This window comes from Grammomys surdaster, unplaced genomic scaffold (assembly GCF_004785775.1).
Source record: "Grammomys surdaster isolate TR1022 unplaced genomic scaffold, NIH_TR_1.0 188, whole genome shotgun sequence".
NCBI classification, from domain to species: Eukaryota; Metazoa; Chordata; class Mammalia; order Rodentia; family Muridae; genus Grammomys; species Grammomys surdaster.
Genome location: NW_021604633.1, coordinates 14,356,488 through 14,371,311, shown reverse-complemented (window position 1 = coordinate 14,371,311; position 14,824 = coordinate 14,356,488). Strand labels below are relative to the sequence as shown.

The following is a 14,824-nucleotide window of genomic DNA, read 5'->3' as shown; positions in this document are numbered from 1 at the left end:
GAAACACATCTCTCTTCCCTTCTCTTCTTCCATCTTACCCAGGTTGCAATTGAACTTTGTCTTCTTGCCTCAGCCTTCCTGGCATTATAGGTGTGCGTTGCTACACTGGCCTTTGTTTTCCTAATAAACCTAGCAGAGGTTTCTTGGAATTCCTGGTTGCTTCTTCTTTCCCATGTCTGTTAACCCGTTTATCTTTACTTCCTCCCATAGGTCCCAGGGTCCATCTGTTCACTCTGTTCACTCCTTGCCTTGTGCCTTCTTTCTGTTTGCCAGAAACACTTGACCTTTTCTTCACATTTCTTTTGAAAGTTTTAAGATACTCAAAATCAAAACTGTGGCTGTTACCAATCAGTTATGTCATCAAGTTTATAAAACATTATACAGAGTTCCATGAGGTTCCTGCCCTCTTGCATTGAGAGAGTAGTTATTAGCCTGACCACATCTTTGATAAAGAAGTATCAGTTTCAAATACTGTTCCCTCATATCAGTATTTTTTAGAATAGAAATTGTGTTTGCGACATTTTAGGGCATGTGATAATTTTGGCTCTTCTGTTGTATAGGAACGGGATTTTCCAACAGAAACTGTTAAATTCGGTCCTGAACGCATGTATATTGATAGCTGGGTCAAAAAACACACCTATGATATGTTTAAAGAGGTTCTTGGATCAGGGATGCAGTACCACTTGCAGGTGAGTGACATCCTTGCTTTCATTGAGTGGGGTGGAATTGTAGGACTTGATTGGCCTTTGAAGTTAGCTCGCTATCCAGGATGCATCCAGGCATTAAAAAGCAGTAAATGTCTGCTGGAATGTTACTGATGCTCTATGAAAGTATACAGTTTTACATAGTCCTAGAATGGAAGGTAGTAGAGAATCCTTTTTCATACTGAGAGAACAGAACGCGCAACTTCTGACTGTCAGATAGCCATTATCACTTCTGAAGTCAGACTCACTGTATGTAGTGAGGTAGATATTTGACGTAGGCTTTCCCTCTTTTCGTTTCAGACAAATGAATTCCTTCGCAATGTATTTGAGCTTGGACCACCTGTGATGCTCGATGCTGCAGCACTTAAAACCATGAAGATTCCTCGTTTTGAAAGGGTGGGTTGTTTGTTTGTTTTACAACAAAATGCACAGCTTCTTTGGTTTCTCTTCAGGTCTTAGAGTCCTTTTGCTTTTTAGGACTAAATACATTGAAGAGAAATGGAACCAAGGCTCTGACCCTGCCTGGTGATAGGAACGTTTGCGTGTTTGTTTTACTGAACAGTAACTTAGTGGAGTGCCAGGCTCATTTTCCAAAAAGAGTCTATGACATGAATTGGTGATTGGTATTGTTTCCTTTTTAAGATGCCAACAAATTTTAAGTGTAGTTTGGTTTTTATTGAGGTAAGATATATGTAACAGACTTTACTATAGGGTGAAGTTTACCTGTTACCTCTCTAGTTCCTTTGTGATGTTTACATTTTCCCCCTGGTTTGCTTCTCTGTTCATAAGGATATCTTGTCTTATTGACCCATGTATATTTTTCTTTTTATTTCAGCATTTATATAACTCTGCAGCTTTCAAAGCTCGAACAAAAGCTCGAAGCAAATGCCGAGATAAGAGAGCAGACGTGGGAGAATTCTTCTAGATGTCGGAATCTGATGGCTGTTTTCTAATTTCTTTCTTTATTATTATTTTTGCTACTTCTAATGTATATAAGCTTTTAGAGACAATTTTTTACCTTGGTCAACTTAGATAATTTTTGATGTAGGGGTGGGTTATATTTTAATTTAATGTACAGTATTACAAATTAATGAGTTCTTTATTCTCTGTAAAAATAACTGGTGACCACAAATAAAGTGTTTGATGTTTGCTCATATTCTTTGTAGTGAGCAGGTGGTCTTTCACAATAAGAAGGTTAACTTGTTTACTCTACTCATCAGAAGTATTGACAGATACTGACATGATATACACATGGCAATCAGAAGTATTGACAGATATACACACATGGCACTTGTGATTTTGGGGAATGGGTTCAAGTGGAAGGTTGATATTTTGATTTTGTCAGTCAGCACATCAAAAGGCGTTATCCCATGCTGCCCTCAATCCCTTGTGTGTCAGATTTTGGGAACTGATAGTAATTAGCCTCTGCCAGAAAGGCTGCCAACCTCCACCCCTAAGAGCCCAGAGCACGATGTGCTCCATGAAACCTGCGCTTTGGACTTTGGAATTAAAGGTCTTTTCCCACTGGAAGTGCTTCTTTGTTAACAGAAGAAATACTGTTTATGACTGAAAAACAAGAGTTCAGAATGAGTCAGGGCAGGCAGGGAGTGAGAGCCTTGTGAATATCCTTAAAATTAGTTACATAGTAGAACCATGCGTAGTGGGCTGGGCAATCTGGAAGTAAGTTTTTCATACACCAATTTTGTTCATTGGAGCTACTGAAATGACTTTGGGCCTTATGGTTCCAATTTCTTCTTCCTTAGAGACATTTCTTTAACATTTTCAGTCACACTATGTTGTCTGTGGCTCAGATAAAATGACTTACCTTGGTTTAGCCCGTGCTTAACTCTTACGTCCCAGCTCTGAACCTAATTCTGCAGCATTAGTTGGTTCATGCACTCACATTTTTTGAACTCTGTTATTCCTATTTTCATCTTGTAGTTTATTCCTATGCCTTTTTAAAAACCAAACAAACAAACAAAAAACTAGGGTTTGAGGAGTGAGAAATGAGAGCACTTGAGTTTACAAAGATGGAAACCTTCAATCATTGAGTAACTTCTGCTGGTAAAGATGGAGAAGAACTTGATGTTGAAGAACTGAGTTGAAAGTAGTGAAGTACTACTCTGTGGTTGACCATCCAGCCAACCACTGATTCTCAGCCAAATTCCTGTGGTTAAAGAATTAACTTTGAAATGTTCAACAGTAGGTGACTCAACTCTGCGATGGCATTTATTGGATTTCCTGGGAATTGAGTGAATACTGTGAGGGACATTTGAAAGAAATTGCAAGGCCCCAGAATAGACAAATGATGTGAAAATGTTTTCTACTGATTCAAAACTTAAAGCAGCATTTTGATATTAAGAGAGCAGTCATACCCTGGTCAAGTCATTGTCTAGGAGTCTTTTAATTAAAGATGGGCCTTCAGACAGGTGTGATGGGATGGCTGTGTGGAGTTTCATCTCCGCCACTTGACCCTCTGGCCGTGGAGTTCTTAGGCTGTGTTTCCCATTATTGGAGGACTAGTACTTGAGGGTTATAAAGTTAGAAGACGAGGAAAGCAGTGATGAAAATTGAAGCAGGTACTTCTGCAGATGATACAGGATTTGGAACAGACTGGGTAGTTAGAAGAGTTTTGTTTTTTGACCTGCGTGACTAGCTGATGAGAACATCTTCATCTTTTCTGAGCTTAGTTTTAAGACATGTGACAGCACTTAGTAATACAGTTATCAAGTGCATGGTCTTGGTTCTCAAGCTATGGGAAGACCAAAAAAAGCAAGAAGAATGTCCTGAAAGAAACGTGTAAGGGAAACTGGGACACACAGAGCTATATAATGATCAGGCAGTTGTGGCGAGGGAAGGCAGATCATAAACAACTGCAAGTCTGTTTCTGTCCAAATGGAGCAGCCTGTGTGTGATGTGGCACCCAGAGCTTGCAGACCCCAATTCTCACTGTAGTACCTTTCGTGTACACCAGAGGGCAGAAACTGCTTGGCATATGTAGAAGGGAAACAGGACTGGTATTCCCAAAAGGTAGATGTGTTTAAGCTTAGAAGAGATCTTTTTGGAATGAATGCTGAAATGTGCAATCTTTGCACTCACAAACACTTTTTTTGTAGCTAATTGAAGGCCCAGGAGTCCCTGGACCTGCTGCTATAGTTTAGGTGCTAACATTTCCCTAAAGAAGAGTGTAGAAGGCTTACTTGGTCACCAGCCTGGAACCACTGGAAGATGGTGGACTTTTAGGCGTGAGGCTTGGTTGAAGGCAAGTCATCAGCCCTTCCCTCTCCTTTGCTTCTTGGCTTCATGAGACAAAGCCTCTTTCAGCTGTATCTGCTACCAAGTTTTCTATTGCTGCAAGCCTAGATCAGAGATCTGAAACAGTGGGGTAGTATAAACCTTTAGTCTATAAAAGCTGACTTTACTTTGGATGCTTTGATACAGGGATGGAAATTGAACACATCAGCCATTATGCTAGTTGTATTATCACAACTATTCCTGTTTACTGAGGTCTCTGTTTGGTCTGGAGTTCCCACACACCAGCTGTCACAGTGGCAGCTCCTGCCTGCTGCAGGGTATTTATACACAGGAGCACACCACATCAGAAGTGCTAGGAATGTGCTGTCAGCTGATACAGCCACTTCCACTGAATAAGGACTTTCAACTTCAGCTTAATAAGAACCACATCAGTTACCAACCACATCAAGGCTTGCCGGTTTGTTGTTTTAAAGCAAAGTTTCAGCGACGCATATCTAAAACTCTTAGACATTATAGGGGAAGCCCGTGTGGGGAATCTTGCATCGCTTGGCTAAATTTACACTAAATATAGACCACCAATTATGTGCTGGGTTTATGGGCTTCGGGGGAGCACTTGTGAGCAGCAGGAAGATCAAGAGCGAACTACAGAATTGGTAGAAAGTTTTGCTGTAGTTGTTCCTGAATAGTTGTCTTTTCCAGGTAGCTGAGCAGTCCAGGTTCATGGTTTTTTGTAAGTAATTTGCATGTTATTCCTTACTGAGACAGAATGATGATTCTGGAGTCCTTCGGGTTTTCACTGCATGCGTCCTGTGCTTTTTTGACTGCTCATAGAAAAGATGTACACTTGCTTTTAAAAATTACCTCCTGATTCTGAAGTGTGAACTCAGTAGTGCCATTCCTAAATGGCCATGAGTCACTCAAGGAAGCATCCTATTCAGCTTTGAGTTCAGCCTTCATTGGTAAACAATTCTGAGTTTGTAGCATAAAATATGGTGTGAGTTATTTTTCTGCTTTGATACCAGTACCGGCAGGGGGAACATACAACGAGGTTTTTTTTTTTCAGAGACAATTTTTATTTGTTGAAGTGTCCTACTGGTAGAAAACCAAGCAATTATCAAATGAAAGGCTCAGCTGTTAGCAGTGATCAAGAACACAGGAAAATGAAACTACTTACGCGTCTCAGTTCCAGGAAGAGAAAGGGTTCCATCAAAAGGATGCTGCCTTGGCCGTTTGTGAATAGGCAGATCGGCACAGTGGAGTTGGGGAGGAAGGCCAAGTTAGTGCGACACAGAATGGGGGACGCTCTGCACCAGCCTTGGTGGTTGTTCCTGAATGCCCTCATTTCAGCTGCCAAAGATAGCAACCACTGGCGTCAACAGCTGTGGGTTCTGGTTTTCAAGATGTGTCCTTGTATCCAGTTACTGGCAGGGTCCCTTGCAAGCCACCTGCAGGCTCTCGGAGGCCATGAATCACGCTGTCTTTTTTCTCCTCTAATTTGTCCTTCGTTTTAACATGTTGCAGTGCTGAAAAGGTTTATTGAAAAGACATCTGCCGATGCTGTGAGCTCACTGTAAAGATGTTTTCTTCCGGAGCTCGCCAGTATTTACTTGGTTTTATCTTAGATTTAGAAAAAAAAAATCTTGAACAAATTTTATTACAGATTTTATTCTAAATTATGTGTGTGAGAGGGACATGTTCATGCCACAAAACTTATTGGAGGTCAGAGGACATCGTAGGAGTCGGTTCTCATTGAACAAAGGTGAAGGAGATTGAGCTCAGGCTGCCGGGTTTAGTGTCAAGTCTCTGTCCCTTAGATATCTTGGCATCACCTTCCTAGTCTGTGGCAAGTAGAGTTTATTAACTGGACTATGAAAGCAGGACTTTTTATGCAGTGACTTCTATAGCTAGTCTTCTATTTTGTAAATAGTTCTCTGCCTCTCTCTCTCTCTCCCTCCCCCTCCCCCTCCCCTTCCTCTTCCTCTTCTCCTCCCCCCTCCCCCCTCCTGCAACAGTAGTGACATTCCTGAGGGTGGAACAGAGGAATGGATATTAAGTCAGATTTAGAAATGAACTGTGTCTCAGTTACCAAGCCCAAAATAGAAGCTGTGTTTGCAACAATGATCCAACCATGTGACACATGCAGCTTTTTTTTTTTCCTGGTCCCCTCCCCTCTCCACAAAAAATAGTATTTGGGATAATAAAGTATAAGGAGGTGATGAAACAGAAAGCACTTCTAGAAGTGTGGTTTTAAGCCCGGCACCTAGGCATCCAACAGCATTTTGAGGGCGTGGCATATCTTCTAAGGGGTAAGGTTTGCTCTCTCTAGGGCACTTTCCCTCGCAGCTGCGGCTGATTTTTAACTGTATCATGTCAAGTCATTCTCTTAGGACTGCCCCATGCAGTATGTTTGAAGTTCAATAATTTCAATATTTAAAGCGCTTTATAATGATGACGCCATACACATATTCTTTCCAATTAAATTTCAGGATAATGAAAACACACAGTTTGAATTTATGAGAAAAAAAATCAGTGCATGACTTTCTGATCTTAGATAGGGATCTATGAATACATTTAACACAAGTACCACTAAATTTGTAGGTGCTACTTGGAAATCCTCTGCCTCTCCCCCGAGCATGCGCATATAAGCCACATGTGTGTAGGCGCTCACAGGCCCAAGGAGGAGGTTGGATCCTCTGAAGCTAGAGTTAAAGGTGGTTGTGAGGTGCCTGACGTGAGTGCTAGGAACCAAACTCAGGTCCCAGAGTAGAGCAGCAGGCTTTCCCAATGGCTGAGCCATTGCTTCAGTCCTGAGGCTTTTGATAGATTCTTAAGAGTGTAGTTTTGGAGCTCACTAAGCATACTTTTTTCCAGATGTTCTATGAATATATTAGTACTCATCTCCACTTAGTTTCTTATAACTCTATGGTTGGGTCTTAAAGGAAATCTCTTCAAGAAAATGAGAATGGTGTCGGGAAGAAATGTGTTGTCACCTAAAAGCAGACACATTACTGCGTCCTCCGACTCTTTCTGAGTATTATTTTAATTATGTCTATGTGTGTCTGAGTATGTGCGTGTAAGTGCAGGTACCTAAAAAGGCCACAAGAGGGAGTTGGATCCCCTGGAGCTGGAGTTACAGATGGTTGTAAACCACTAGACACAGGTGCTGAGAACTGAACTCAGGTCCTCCGCAGGAACAGTACCTGTAACATCTGAGCCATCTCACTAGCCCCCTACCTTGACTTTCTAAAATGCCTTTAGACCCCAAACTTCATATCACCACTAACAAACTTTTTTTTTTGTTTTGTTTTTGTTTTTTTTCGAGACAGGGTTTCTCTGTGTAGCCCTGGCTGTCCTGGAACTCACTCTGTAGACCAGGCTAGCCTCGAACTCTCGAACTCAGAAATCCGCCTGCCTCTGCCTCCCAAGTGCTGGGATTAAAGGCGTGCGCCACCACTGCCTGGCGAGACAGAGTCTCTTAATGAACCTGGAGCTCACTGCTTTGGCTAGACTGGTTGGCAAATGAAGGAAGCCCTGCCATCTACTTGTCTACCATCACCCGTCACTGGAGTTATAGATGGACACCACAGCACCCTGCTTTTCTGTACTGGAGATGTGAAGTCAGGTCCTCAATCTCGTGAACAAGCACTTTACTCAATGAGCCATCTTTCCAGCCATGCATTAAAGAGGCATCACTATAGACTTGTCTAATCTATTCAGGCTTCTCAGTGTGGAAGTTGTGCTGTCCTGAGAGAATTACCTTACATGTAAAACTCAGCTGAAAAGGTATCTGTTATGTAGGTGATCTTAGTGTAGTGATCTCAGAAACCTGGTAGAAGAGAGCAGAAGGCCTGGGACAATCAAGATTCCTCTTTCTACTGGCTGGAGAGATGGCTCAGCAGTTAAGAGCACTCACTGTTCTTGCAGAGTACCTAGGTTCAGATCCAGTCACTCACATGGTAGCTTACAGCCTACCTTAACTTTACTTCTAAGAAACCCAGCTGTCTTTTCTAGCTTCCTTGGGCATCTGGCATGTATATGGAGCACATATATACATGCAAGCAAACACACAGAAAATAGAAATACCAATGGCAAGCTGTTAGTACGCGTGTTTGCTAAGATTTGGTCCTGGAAATCCATAGCCTGCATCGAATGGCTAAACGATATATCTGAGGACAAAAACTCAAGCCATTATTTACCCTGTGCGTGTAGGCGTGGTGCTTAAGTGCCGAGTGGCAGACAGAGGGGAAGCTTTGGAGATTCCGTTCTTTTCTTCTACCACATGGATTTCTGAAATCAAACTCATGTTGTGTGTGTGTTAAATTAGGAAATTAGAAGGGCTCATAGTTAAATATGATCTGTCTGTTTTATGGTCATTTTGTTGACTAGCTTATTTTGTCTTTATAAGTAATGTTTTTGCACAGAGAACTTGAAGCATATTAAACTAGGAATCATGTAATAGGAAAAAAAACATTTTGAGAGACAATTATGAAACAAAAAAATAGACCCAGAGGATACAAGATAGAAGTGGGCAAGCCAAGGAGGAGAGAAGAGTGTCACAGTTAAGCAGGGTATGAATGGCTGTATGTTAACCACACACTTGACTCTGGCAAGCAGAGGCAAAAGAGTACCGACTACATTGTCCAACCAAGGAAAGCTTTCCTCTAGACCCAGTGTGTCTTGCCCCTAGCCCAGCATCCGTGGCTGGTAACTTGTGTGTCTCTCCAGCTTCCCCCTGGTCTGGCTTGCGCAGCTCCCGAGCCCAGCCTCTTCTTCCTAATGCTGGTGCTTTCTTTCAGGCACAATGACTCATTCCTCTCAGGATGCTGGATCTCATGGCATCCCCGAAGAAGGGAAACTCTATGTTGTGGATTCCATCAATGACTTAAACAAACTCAATCTCTGTCCGACAGGATCACAACATCTATTCTGTACGTATGATCCTGGAAGCATGACTTTGGGACCTCCTAAAAACATCAAGGGCGTGGCGGAAGTGGTTGTGCTGTGGGAGCAGGGTGGGCATCACCAATCACTGGGAAATGTTGTTTATCATTTAGCGGCTTCTATTTTGGGCTCCCAATTTGTCAAAGCATTATTGACTTTCTGGGCTGAACTCATCAAAATTCCTGAGAGAAGCTAGGCATAGTGGCCTGTGCTTGTATTTCCAACACTTGGAAGGGTGAGGCAGGAGGATCATAAATGTAAGGTCAGCTTGGGCTATAATAGGTAGTTCCTGGTAGCCTGCCTGCATAGTAAGACCCTGCTCCATGTCTTGTTTTTTCCTTTAAAACTCTTGAGGAAAAATCAGTGGTGTTCTGTTACTGGGTACAGGGATTACTCAGTCCCTCTTGGCTGTTGTGTCTCTTGGTGACCATGGTTAGGTTCATTATAATCTCTGCTTCCCAGGGGTCTTGTTTTTTATCAGAGATTACCGAGGAAAATGCTCAACACATTCATCCATTTATTTTAAAAACCATTAAAGTTCTGTTATGCAAAAAGTCAACTTCCTCCTCTATTTACAAATTACAGATTGTCCAATTAAAATGTTAAAAGAGACATGAGAGCAAAGCAAAAACCTCCTGAATACACAGTGTATCCTGCTCTCTAAGTGTTAGAAACCAGGCCTTTTGGGGCCCCTTGGGCCCCATCTTTTCTAGCTTAACTGATGACTATTCAAACACAGTCCTGAATGGCCCATTTGTCATTTGCTTCATGTATTCTCTATGCTTACTGTCCAGTTCTATAACTGCTATTTCCATTCTTTTCTGGGTTCTTCCTTTTGTTCAGATTAGTGCAGTGGGAAGGGAGGTGTTGGTGTCAGCTGTGGTGTGGCATAGGTTAGGAAGCAGCAGCTGCTGACAGTCTGGAATATGGGATGTACTTGATTAGATAATCAAGCAGTATAACGTGTGGGGTTCACGGCTCTTAGTCAAGTTTTTCTGTGTGTTTTTAGGCAACCTAAGAGTTACAAAGTAGCTAATGAGAGGCAATTCCCAGCACAGAGCATTGAGAGGAAATGGCTTCTAGAGCAGATCTATCTTGGAAATAGCTTTAAGAAACCAAAATGCCCCAGGGGCTCTTTTGTCTAAATGGATATAGACCTGAGAGATTATTCTCATAATAAAAGCAGTTTCCTGGGATACACCACACAGCTTTTGGTCTTCCACTCAGGGAGGGCATCACATACCTAGCTCTGTTTAGGTTACCTAGGAGATGGCCAGTACAGCCTCTTCAATTTTCTATTTCTCTCCAAAGAATAATTCATGCCCCTCTACTCCACAGTGGACAGTTTTCAAAGAACCTTCCAAACAGATTCATATAGCTCAAGGCTACTCATTTTTTTTTTAAATTTCAACAGAGAAGGTAAACAGTTCCAGCATTGCTTGTCCAAAGGTGTCCCTAATGCAGAAGTCACTTTCCAGGGCTGTCCAGGGAAAACGAGTGTGTCCATCACATCTCTGTGAGATGCGAAGATTCTGTCACTTTGTTTCCTATCAGCTTTAGAGGACAAATTTTCAGATGCTGACAGGACCCCAGGAAATGGAAGGCGGGGGCTGTTTTTTCTGGGGCTGCTCCTGGTGTTAACAGTCAGCTTGGCTCTGGTCTTCTTCGCCATCTTCCTAATAAGTAAGTACTTCAGGCAGATCTGTCTCTACTTGTGTGTGTGTCCTTCGTGGCTGTTGCTTCTGAAAGTTAGCGCACCCTAGTCATCAGAAATTTCCAAGGGGGAGCAGGAAGGAGACCCAGTGTCTTAAGGGCACTTTGTTGCTCCTGGATTGGGTCCTTGGGTACAAGTCCAGGGCATGCTCCTACAGCACCAGGTTACATTTATGTTATAAGTGCATATAAGCTTTTAATTTGTCACCTGGAGCCTCTGCTGCCAAATTGTACGCAACATGTCCTACTTAATTTTGGTTTTCTTTATTCATCACATTTACATATAATACGCATTTTCCTGAGGTTTTTAACTCCATGTCGTGTTTCCTCATTTACACATTTCCCAGAAGGCTGTTCTGAGTAGCAAGGGCTCAAGCTAATGGCTAAGCTAGCTCTGGGGTTGTGAGCGTGAGTTACGTCTGTCCTGTTGCTTCTGCCCTGTCTGCTCTTGGCCTGGGCAATACACAGAGGTTTTCCCATACCTGCTCCTCAGACTAAAGACCCCTAACCTGATCATGTCTCTGTTCTGTCTGGATAGCAGGAGTGGGACTATCTACCTTAAGTGTGATGTGTGTGTGTAGTCTCTCTTCCATCAGAGCTACCACAATTCTCTCTTAGATGACCTTTTAAAAAAAACTATTATTGGGAATTATTACTATATTCTTTCATACTACAGAAAGCTACACAGGGCTGGGGATAGGGAGGATGTTATCATTGACAGCATTTTGAGTCTTCCATCTTGTCATTTTTTCTGCCCTTCCATGCTTTTGGCACCTGACAAGTTTTCTCTTTTTGAGGCAGGATCTCACTACATAGTCCAGGCCAGTTTTGACGTTGAGATTCTCCTGTCCAGCCTCCTGCGTTCTTGGAGTATAGGCATGTGTCACCATACCTGTCTTGCTTTCAGCAATTTTAAATAAGAAACGTAACATCGTGTCTTTGCAATGTTTCTTATTTAAGTTCATTTAGGGGCAGAGGAGGTAGAGGTGTTGGTGATAAGAAGACTCCTTTGGGTGTGTGAGGCAGAGCTTGTGGGAAGGGGTATCATATGACCTTTCCTGTGGGGACATGAAAAAAAAAGTGTCTATTCACCACACCCAGACAGACCAAAAAAAATGACCACACTCAAACCCAGCTTGGTGAACCAATGGGTTTACTGGGATTCTTTATATGCATTAAAGGTGCATTAGTAACTTTTCTGTTGCTGTGATAAAAACATACAGCAAAAGGCAACTTAAAGAAAGGGAGTTTGTTCACAATGCTGGGGAGACATGGCAGCAAGCAACAGGCATGGTGGAAGGAGCAGGAAGCTGAGAGGCCAAATCTTTCAGCACAAACATCAGCCCCTATCCCCAACGATGTACCTCCTCTAATCAGGCTCCACCATCTAAACCTCTCCAAATGGTGCCACCGATGTGAGCCAAGCAGGGCTACCTCAAAGGCAGTTTGCATCACCAGGGTACTGGGAATGGAACTCTGCTCATTTGAAAGAGCAGCAATTGCACCTTTCGAGCCTCCTCCCCTCCTCCTCCCCCCTCCCATTCCCCTCCTCCCACCTCCCTTCTCCTCCATCTCTTCTCCCTCCTCACAGGGTTTCTCTGTGTAGCTGTAGCTGTCCTGGAACTCACTCTGTAGACCAGACTGGCCTCGAACTCACAGAGATACACCCACCTCTGCCTCCTGACTGCTGGGATTAAAGCTGTGCACCACTGCCTGGTTTTTCTCCTCTTCCTCCTCCTCTTCCTCCTCCTCTTCCTCCTCCTCCTCTTCCTCCTCCTCCTCTTCCTCCTCCTCCTCCTCTTCTTCTTCCTCCTCCTCCTTCTCCTTCTTCTTCTCTTACTTCTTTACATCTCCTCTTCTGCGATGTTTTATGTGCCTTGGAGGGAGTAAAAAGGCATTTTGTTCACACATCCCCAGGAGAAGCCACAAAAAAAGTTGTTTAATTGCTTCTTTTCCTCCTAGATTATGTCCCTTTCTCCTTAGAAGCAGCAGATGAGTTATCTTTGCAATAAATGTAAGCTTGTAGCTAGCTATCAATGTGAGAGGGTCAGCCACCTAACCCATAGGTGCAAAAGGATCAATAGGTTCTTATTCTGAAATGTTGACATGTTAGCCTAAAATAAATGAATGGTCTGCCTGTTATCCTGCCATGCTTAACTTCAGGTAATGACCTAGTTAAACTATCTCGAGATAGTTTAGATGTGTCTACAGATAAATGAGCAGTCCAAAGGGAGTCCTCTCTTCTGTAGGTTAAGGGAAAGGATAAGAGAAATAGCGATAACAACCGTTATATGTGAGGTGTGTAGTCCTAGGTACTACACACAGAATACTTGATGGCTGTCTGTCAAAAAAAACCTTCCAGAAACTGCATAGTATAGGATCTAAAAGAATTTTTTAAAAAAAAAAAATATAATACTGTGGCATGAACCTAGGGCTTTGTGCATAGCAGGCAACTTTTATACCACAAAAATGGATTGGTAGCCCCCTTTTTACTTCTAATTTTGAGACATACTCACTACATTGCCTTAAACTTACTGAGTAGCCCAGTTAAGGCAGATAAACTTGTGATCCTCCTGCCTTAGGCTTCTGAGTAGTTGGAATTACATGATGACATTACTATGCCTGGGTAGGTTCTACCATGATCTTGACTTGACTGTTGGTAAAACTGAAGCCTCATATGCTCAAGGTGACGCAGCTAAAAAGAGCCATTCGGGACTCAGGGACTCTGGCATATAGTATAAGGCAGAACATGAATGTCACGGATGTCTGTTTTTAAAAAGACTTATTGTTTTATGTGTATGACTGTCTTGAATGCATAAGTGTTTTATATTGAGGACAGGATTATATTGAGTAAGAACAGGAAAAACGAAGGGAGGAAATAAGAGTGTCTCTATGCTGAATGGGATGGCATACACTTGTAACCCCAAAGCCTGGCAGACAGAGACAGGGAACATGAGTTCAAGACCAACTTGAGAAACACAATGAGACCCTGCATCACAGAAAATGTATTTTTATACTTTATATTTTGTACCCTAGGCCAGATGTATTAGTCTCATTATCGTGTGTGTGTGTGTGTGTGCATGTTCATATGTATGCAGGCACAGACAGATGTTGAAATCCAGAGAATATCATTTTCTGGATTATGGGGGAAAGCCATTTCTGAGAAAGGGCCTGGAAATGAAACAATGTGACAATCACTCATGAAGAACTAATCAGACACACTGATAGCCCCTGACACATCCTTCTCAGTCAGAATCTTCTGGCGTTGGCAGGGGTGGTCTAGCCTGGCACTGGGAGGTCGTAAGCATAGTTCACTAGCTAGGCAACTCTTTCCTTTCTTTCTGGGCTTCTTGGATGCATGAGGATTTGTCAGTTGCGTATCTGCACAGGGCGCCCTCTGCTGGCTCTACTGTAACAGTCTGTTTTTCATTTTTAAGTTCAAACAGGAAATAAGATGGAGGACGTGTCAAGAAGACTGACGGCTGAGGGAAAGGACATAGACGATCTTAAGAAAATCAACAACATGATCGTAAAGCGGCTCAACCAACTGGACTCTGAACAGAACTGAAAGGATTTTCCCCCAAGAGTGGTCATCGATACGGGAGCTTCTTACTTGCTAGAAGTACACCAGGTTAAGGACTGAGAAAGTACAGTGCTTCAGGCAGCGGATACGATTATACCTCCTGTTTCTAGGATGGAAATAAAGCCCAGGCAAGGAATTTAAAGATGGCAGCTGAAAAGGGGTGAACTTGATTCAGCCGTAGTGACTGCTAGCTGGCTGCTTCTGTTTTGGTGGGGTTAGAGCACAGAAAAGAGTCAGCAGCAAGAGAACTTATGAAACTACTTTTTGAAAATAAGCTTGGTTTAAAAGACTTTCAATGTTCCAGTGAGGTCTCTGATACCTCATGTCCCTGTACAGATTCCTGCACAAGCTTAAAAAACAAACAAACAAACAAACAAACAAACACGGAACTGTCTGTGTTGAGGCGAACCAGGTGCTCACTCTTTTCAGTAGTGTACATTCTTCTTGTCGGGTGACACACTTTGATAACAGCTTCCCGGCGCTGCTCGGTGATCGCAGGAGAAAACATGGGTAGTATGATGTGCGTGAGGTGAAGCTGAGGGACAGAGAGAACGCCTATGTTTCCTGAGCTCCTGCTTTGTGAAAATCATCTGGCTCTAGAGACCCTACCATACACACGTGCAAAGAG

General features: G+C 42.7%; 2 protein-coding genes across 3 annotated transcripts in view; both read left to right on the top strand.

Annotated features, from left to right (window-relative positions):
- Ifrd1 (interferon related developmental regulator 1) overlaps window positions 1-1,860 on the top strand; it is a 47,625-nt gene extending 45,765 nt beyond the window's left edge. For both annotated transcript variants that reach the window (XM_028768784.1, XM_028768783.1), the window contains 3 exons: window positions 561-689; window positions 1,005-1,100; window positions 1,540-1,860. In XM_028768784.1, coding sequence (XP_028624617.1) covers window positions 561-689; window positions 1,005-1,100; window positions 1,540-1,629 — 315 coding nt within the window. In that variant the 3' untranslated portion in view covers window positions 1,630-1,860. The remainder of the gene's footprint in view (window positions 1-560; window positions 690-1,004; window positions 1,101-1,539) is intronic.
- A 6,900-nt stretch (window positions 1,861-8,760) lies between these two features.
- Lsmem1 (leucine rich single-pass membrane protein 1) lies at window positions 8,761-14,181 on the top strand. The gene is made up of 3 exons (XM_028768779.1): window positions 8,761-8,887; window positions 10,455-10,583; window positions 14,051-14,181. Exons 1-3 carry the CDS (start codon window positions 8,761-8,763, stop codon window positions 14,179-14,181), a joined length of 387 nt encoding a protein of 128 aa, XP_028624612.1.
- Window positions 14,182-14,824: the final 643 nt, after the last annotated feature.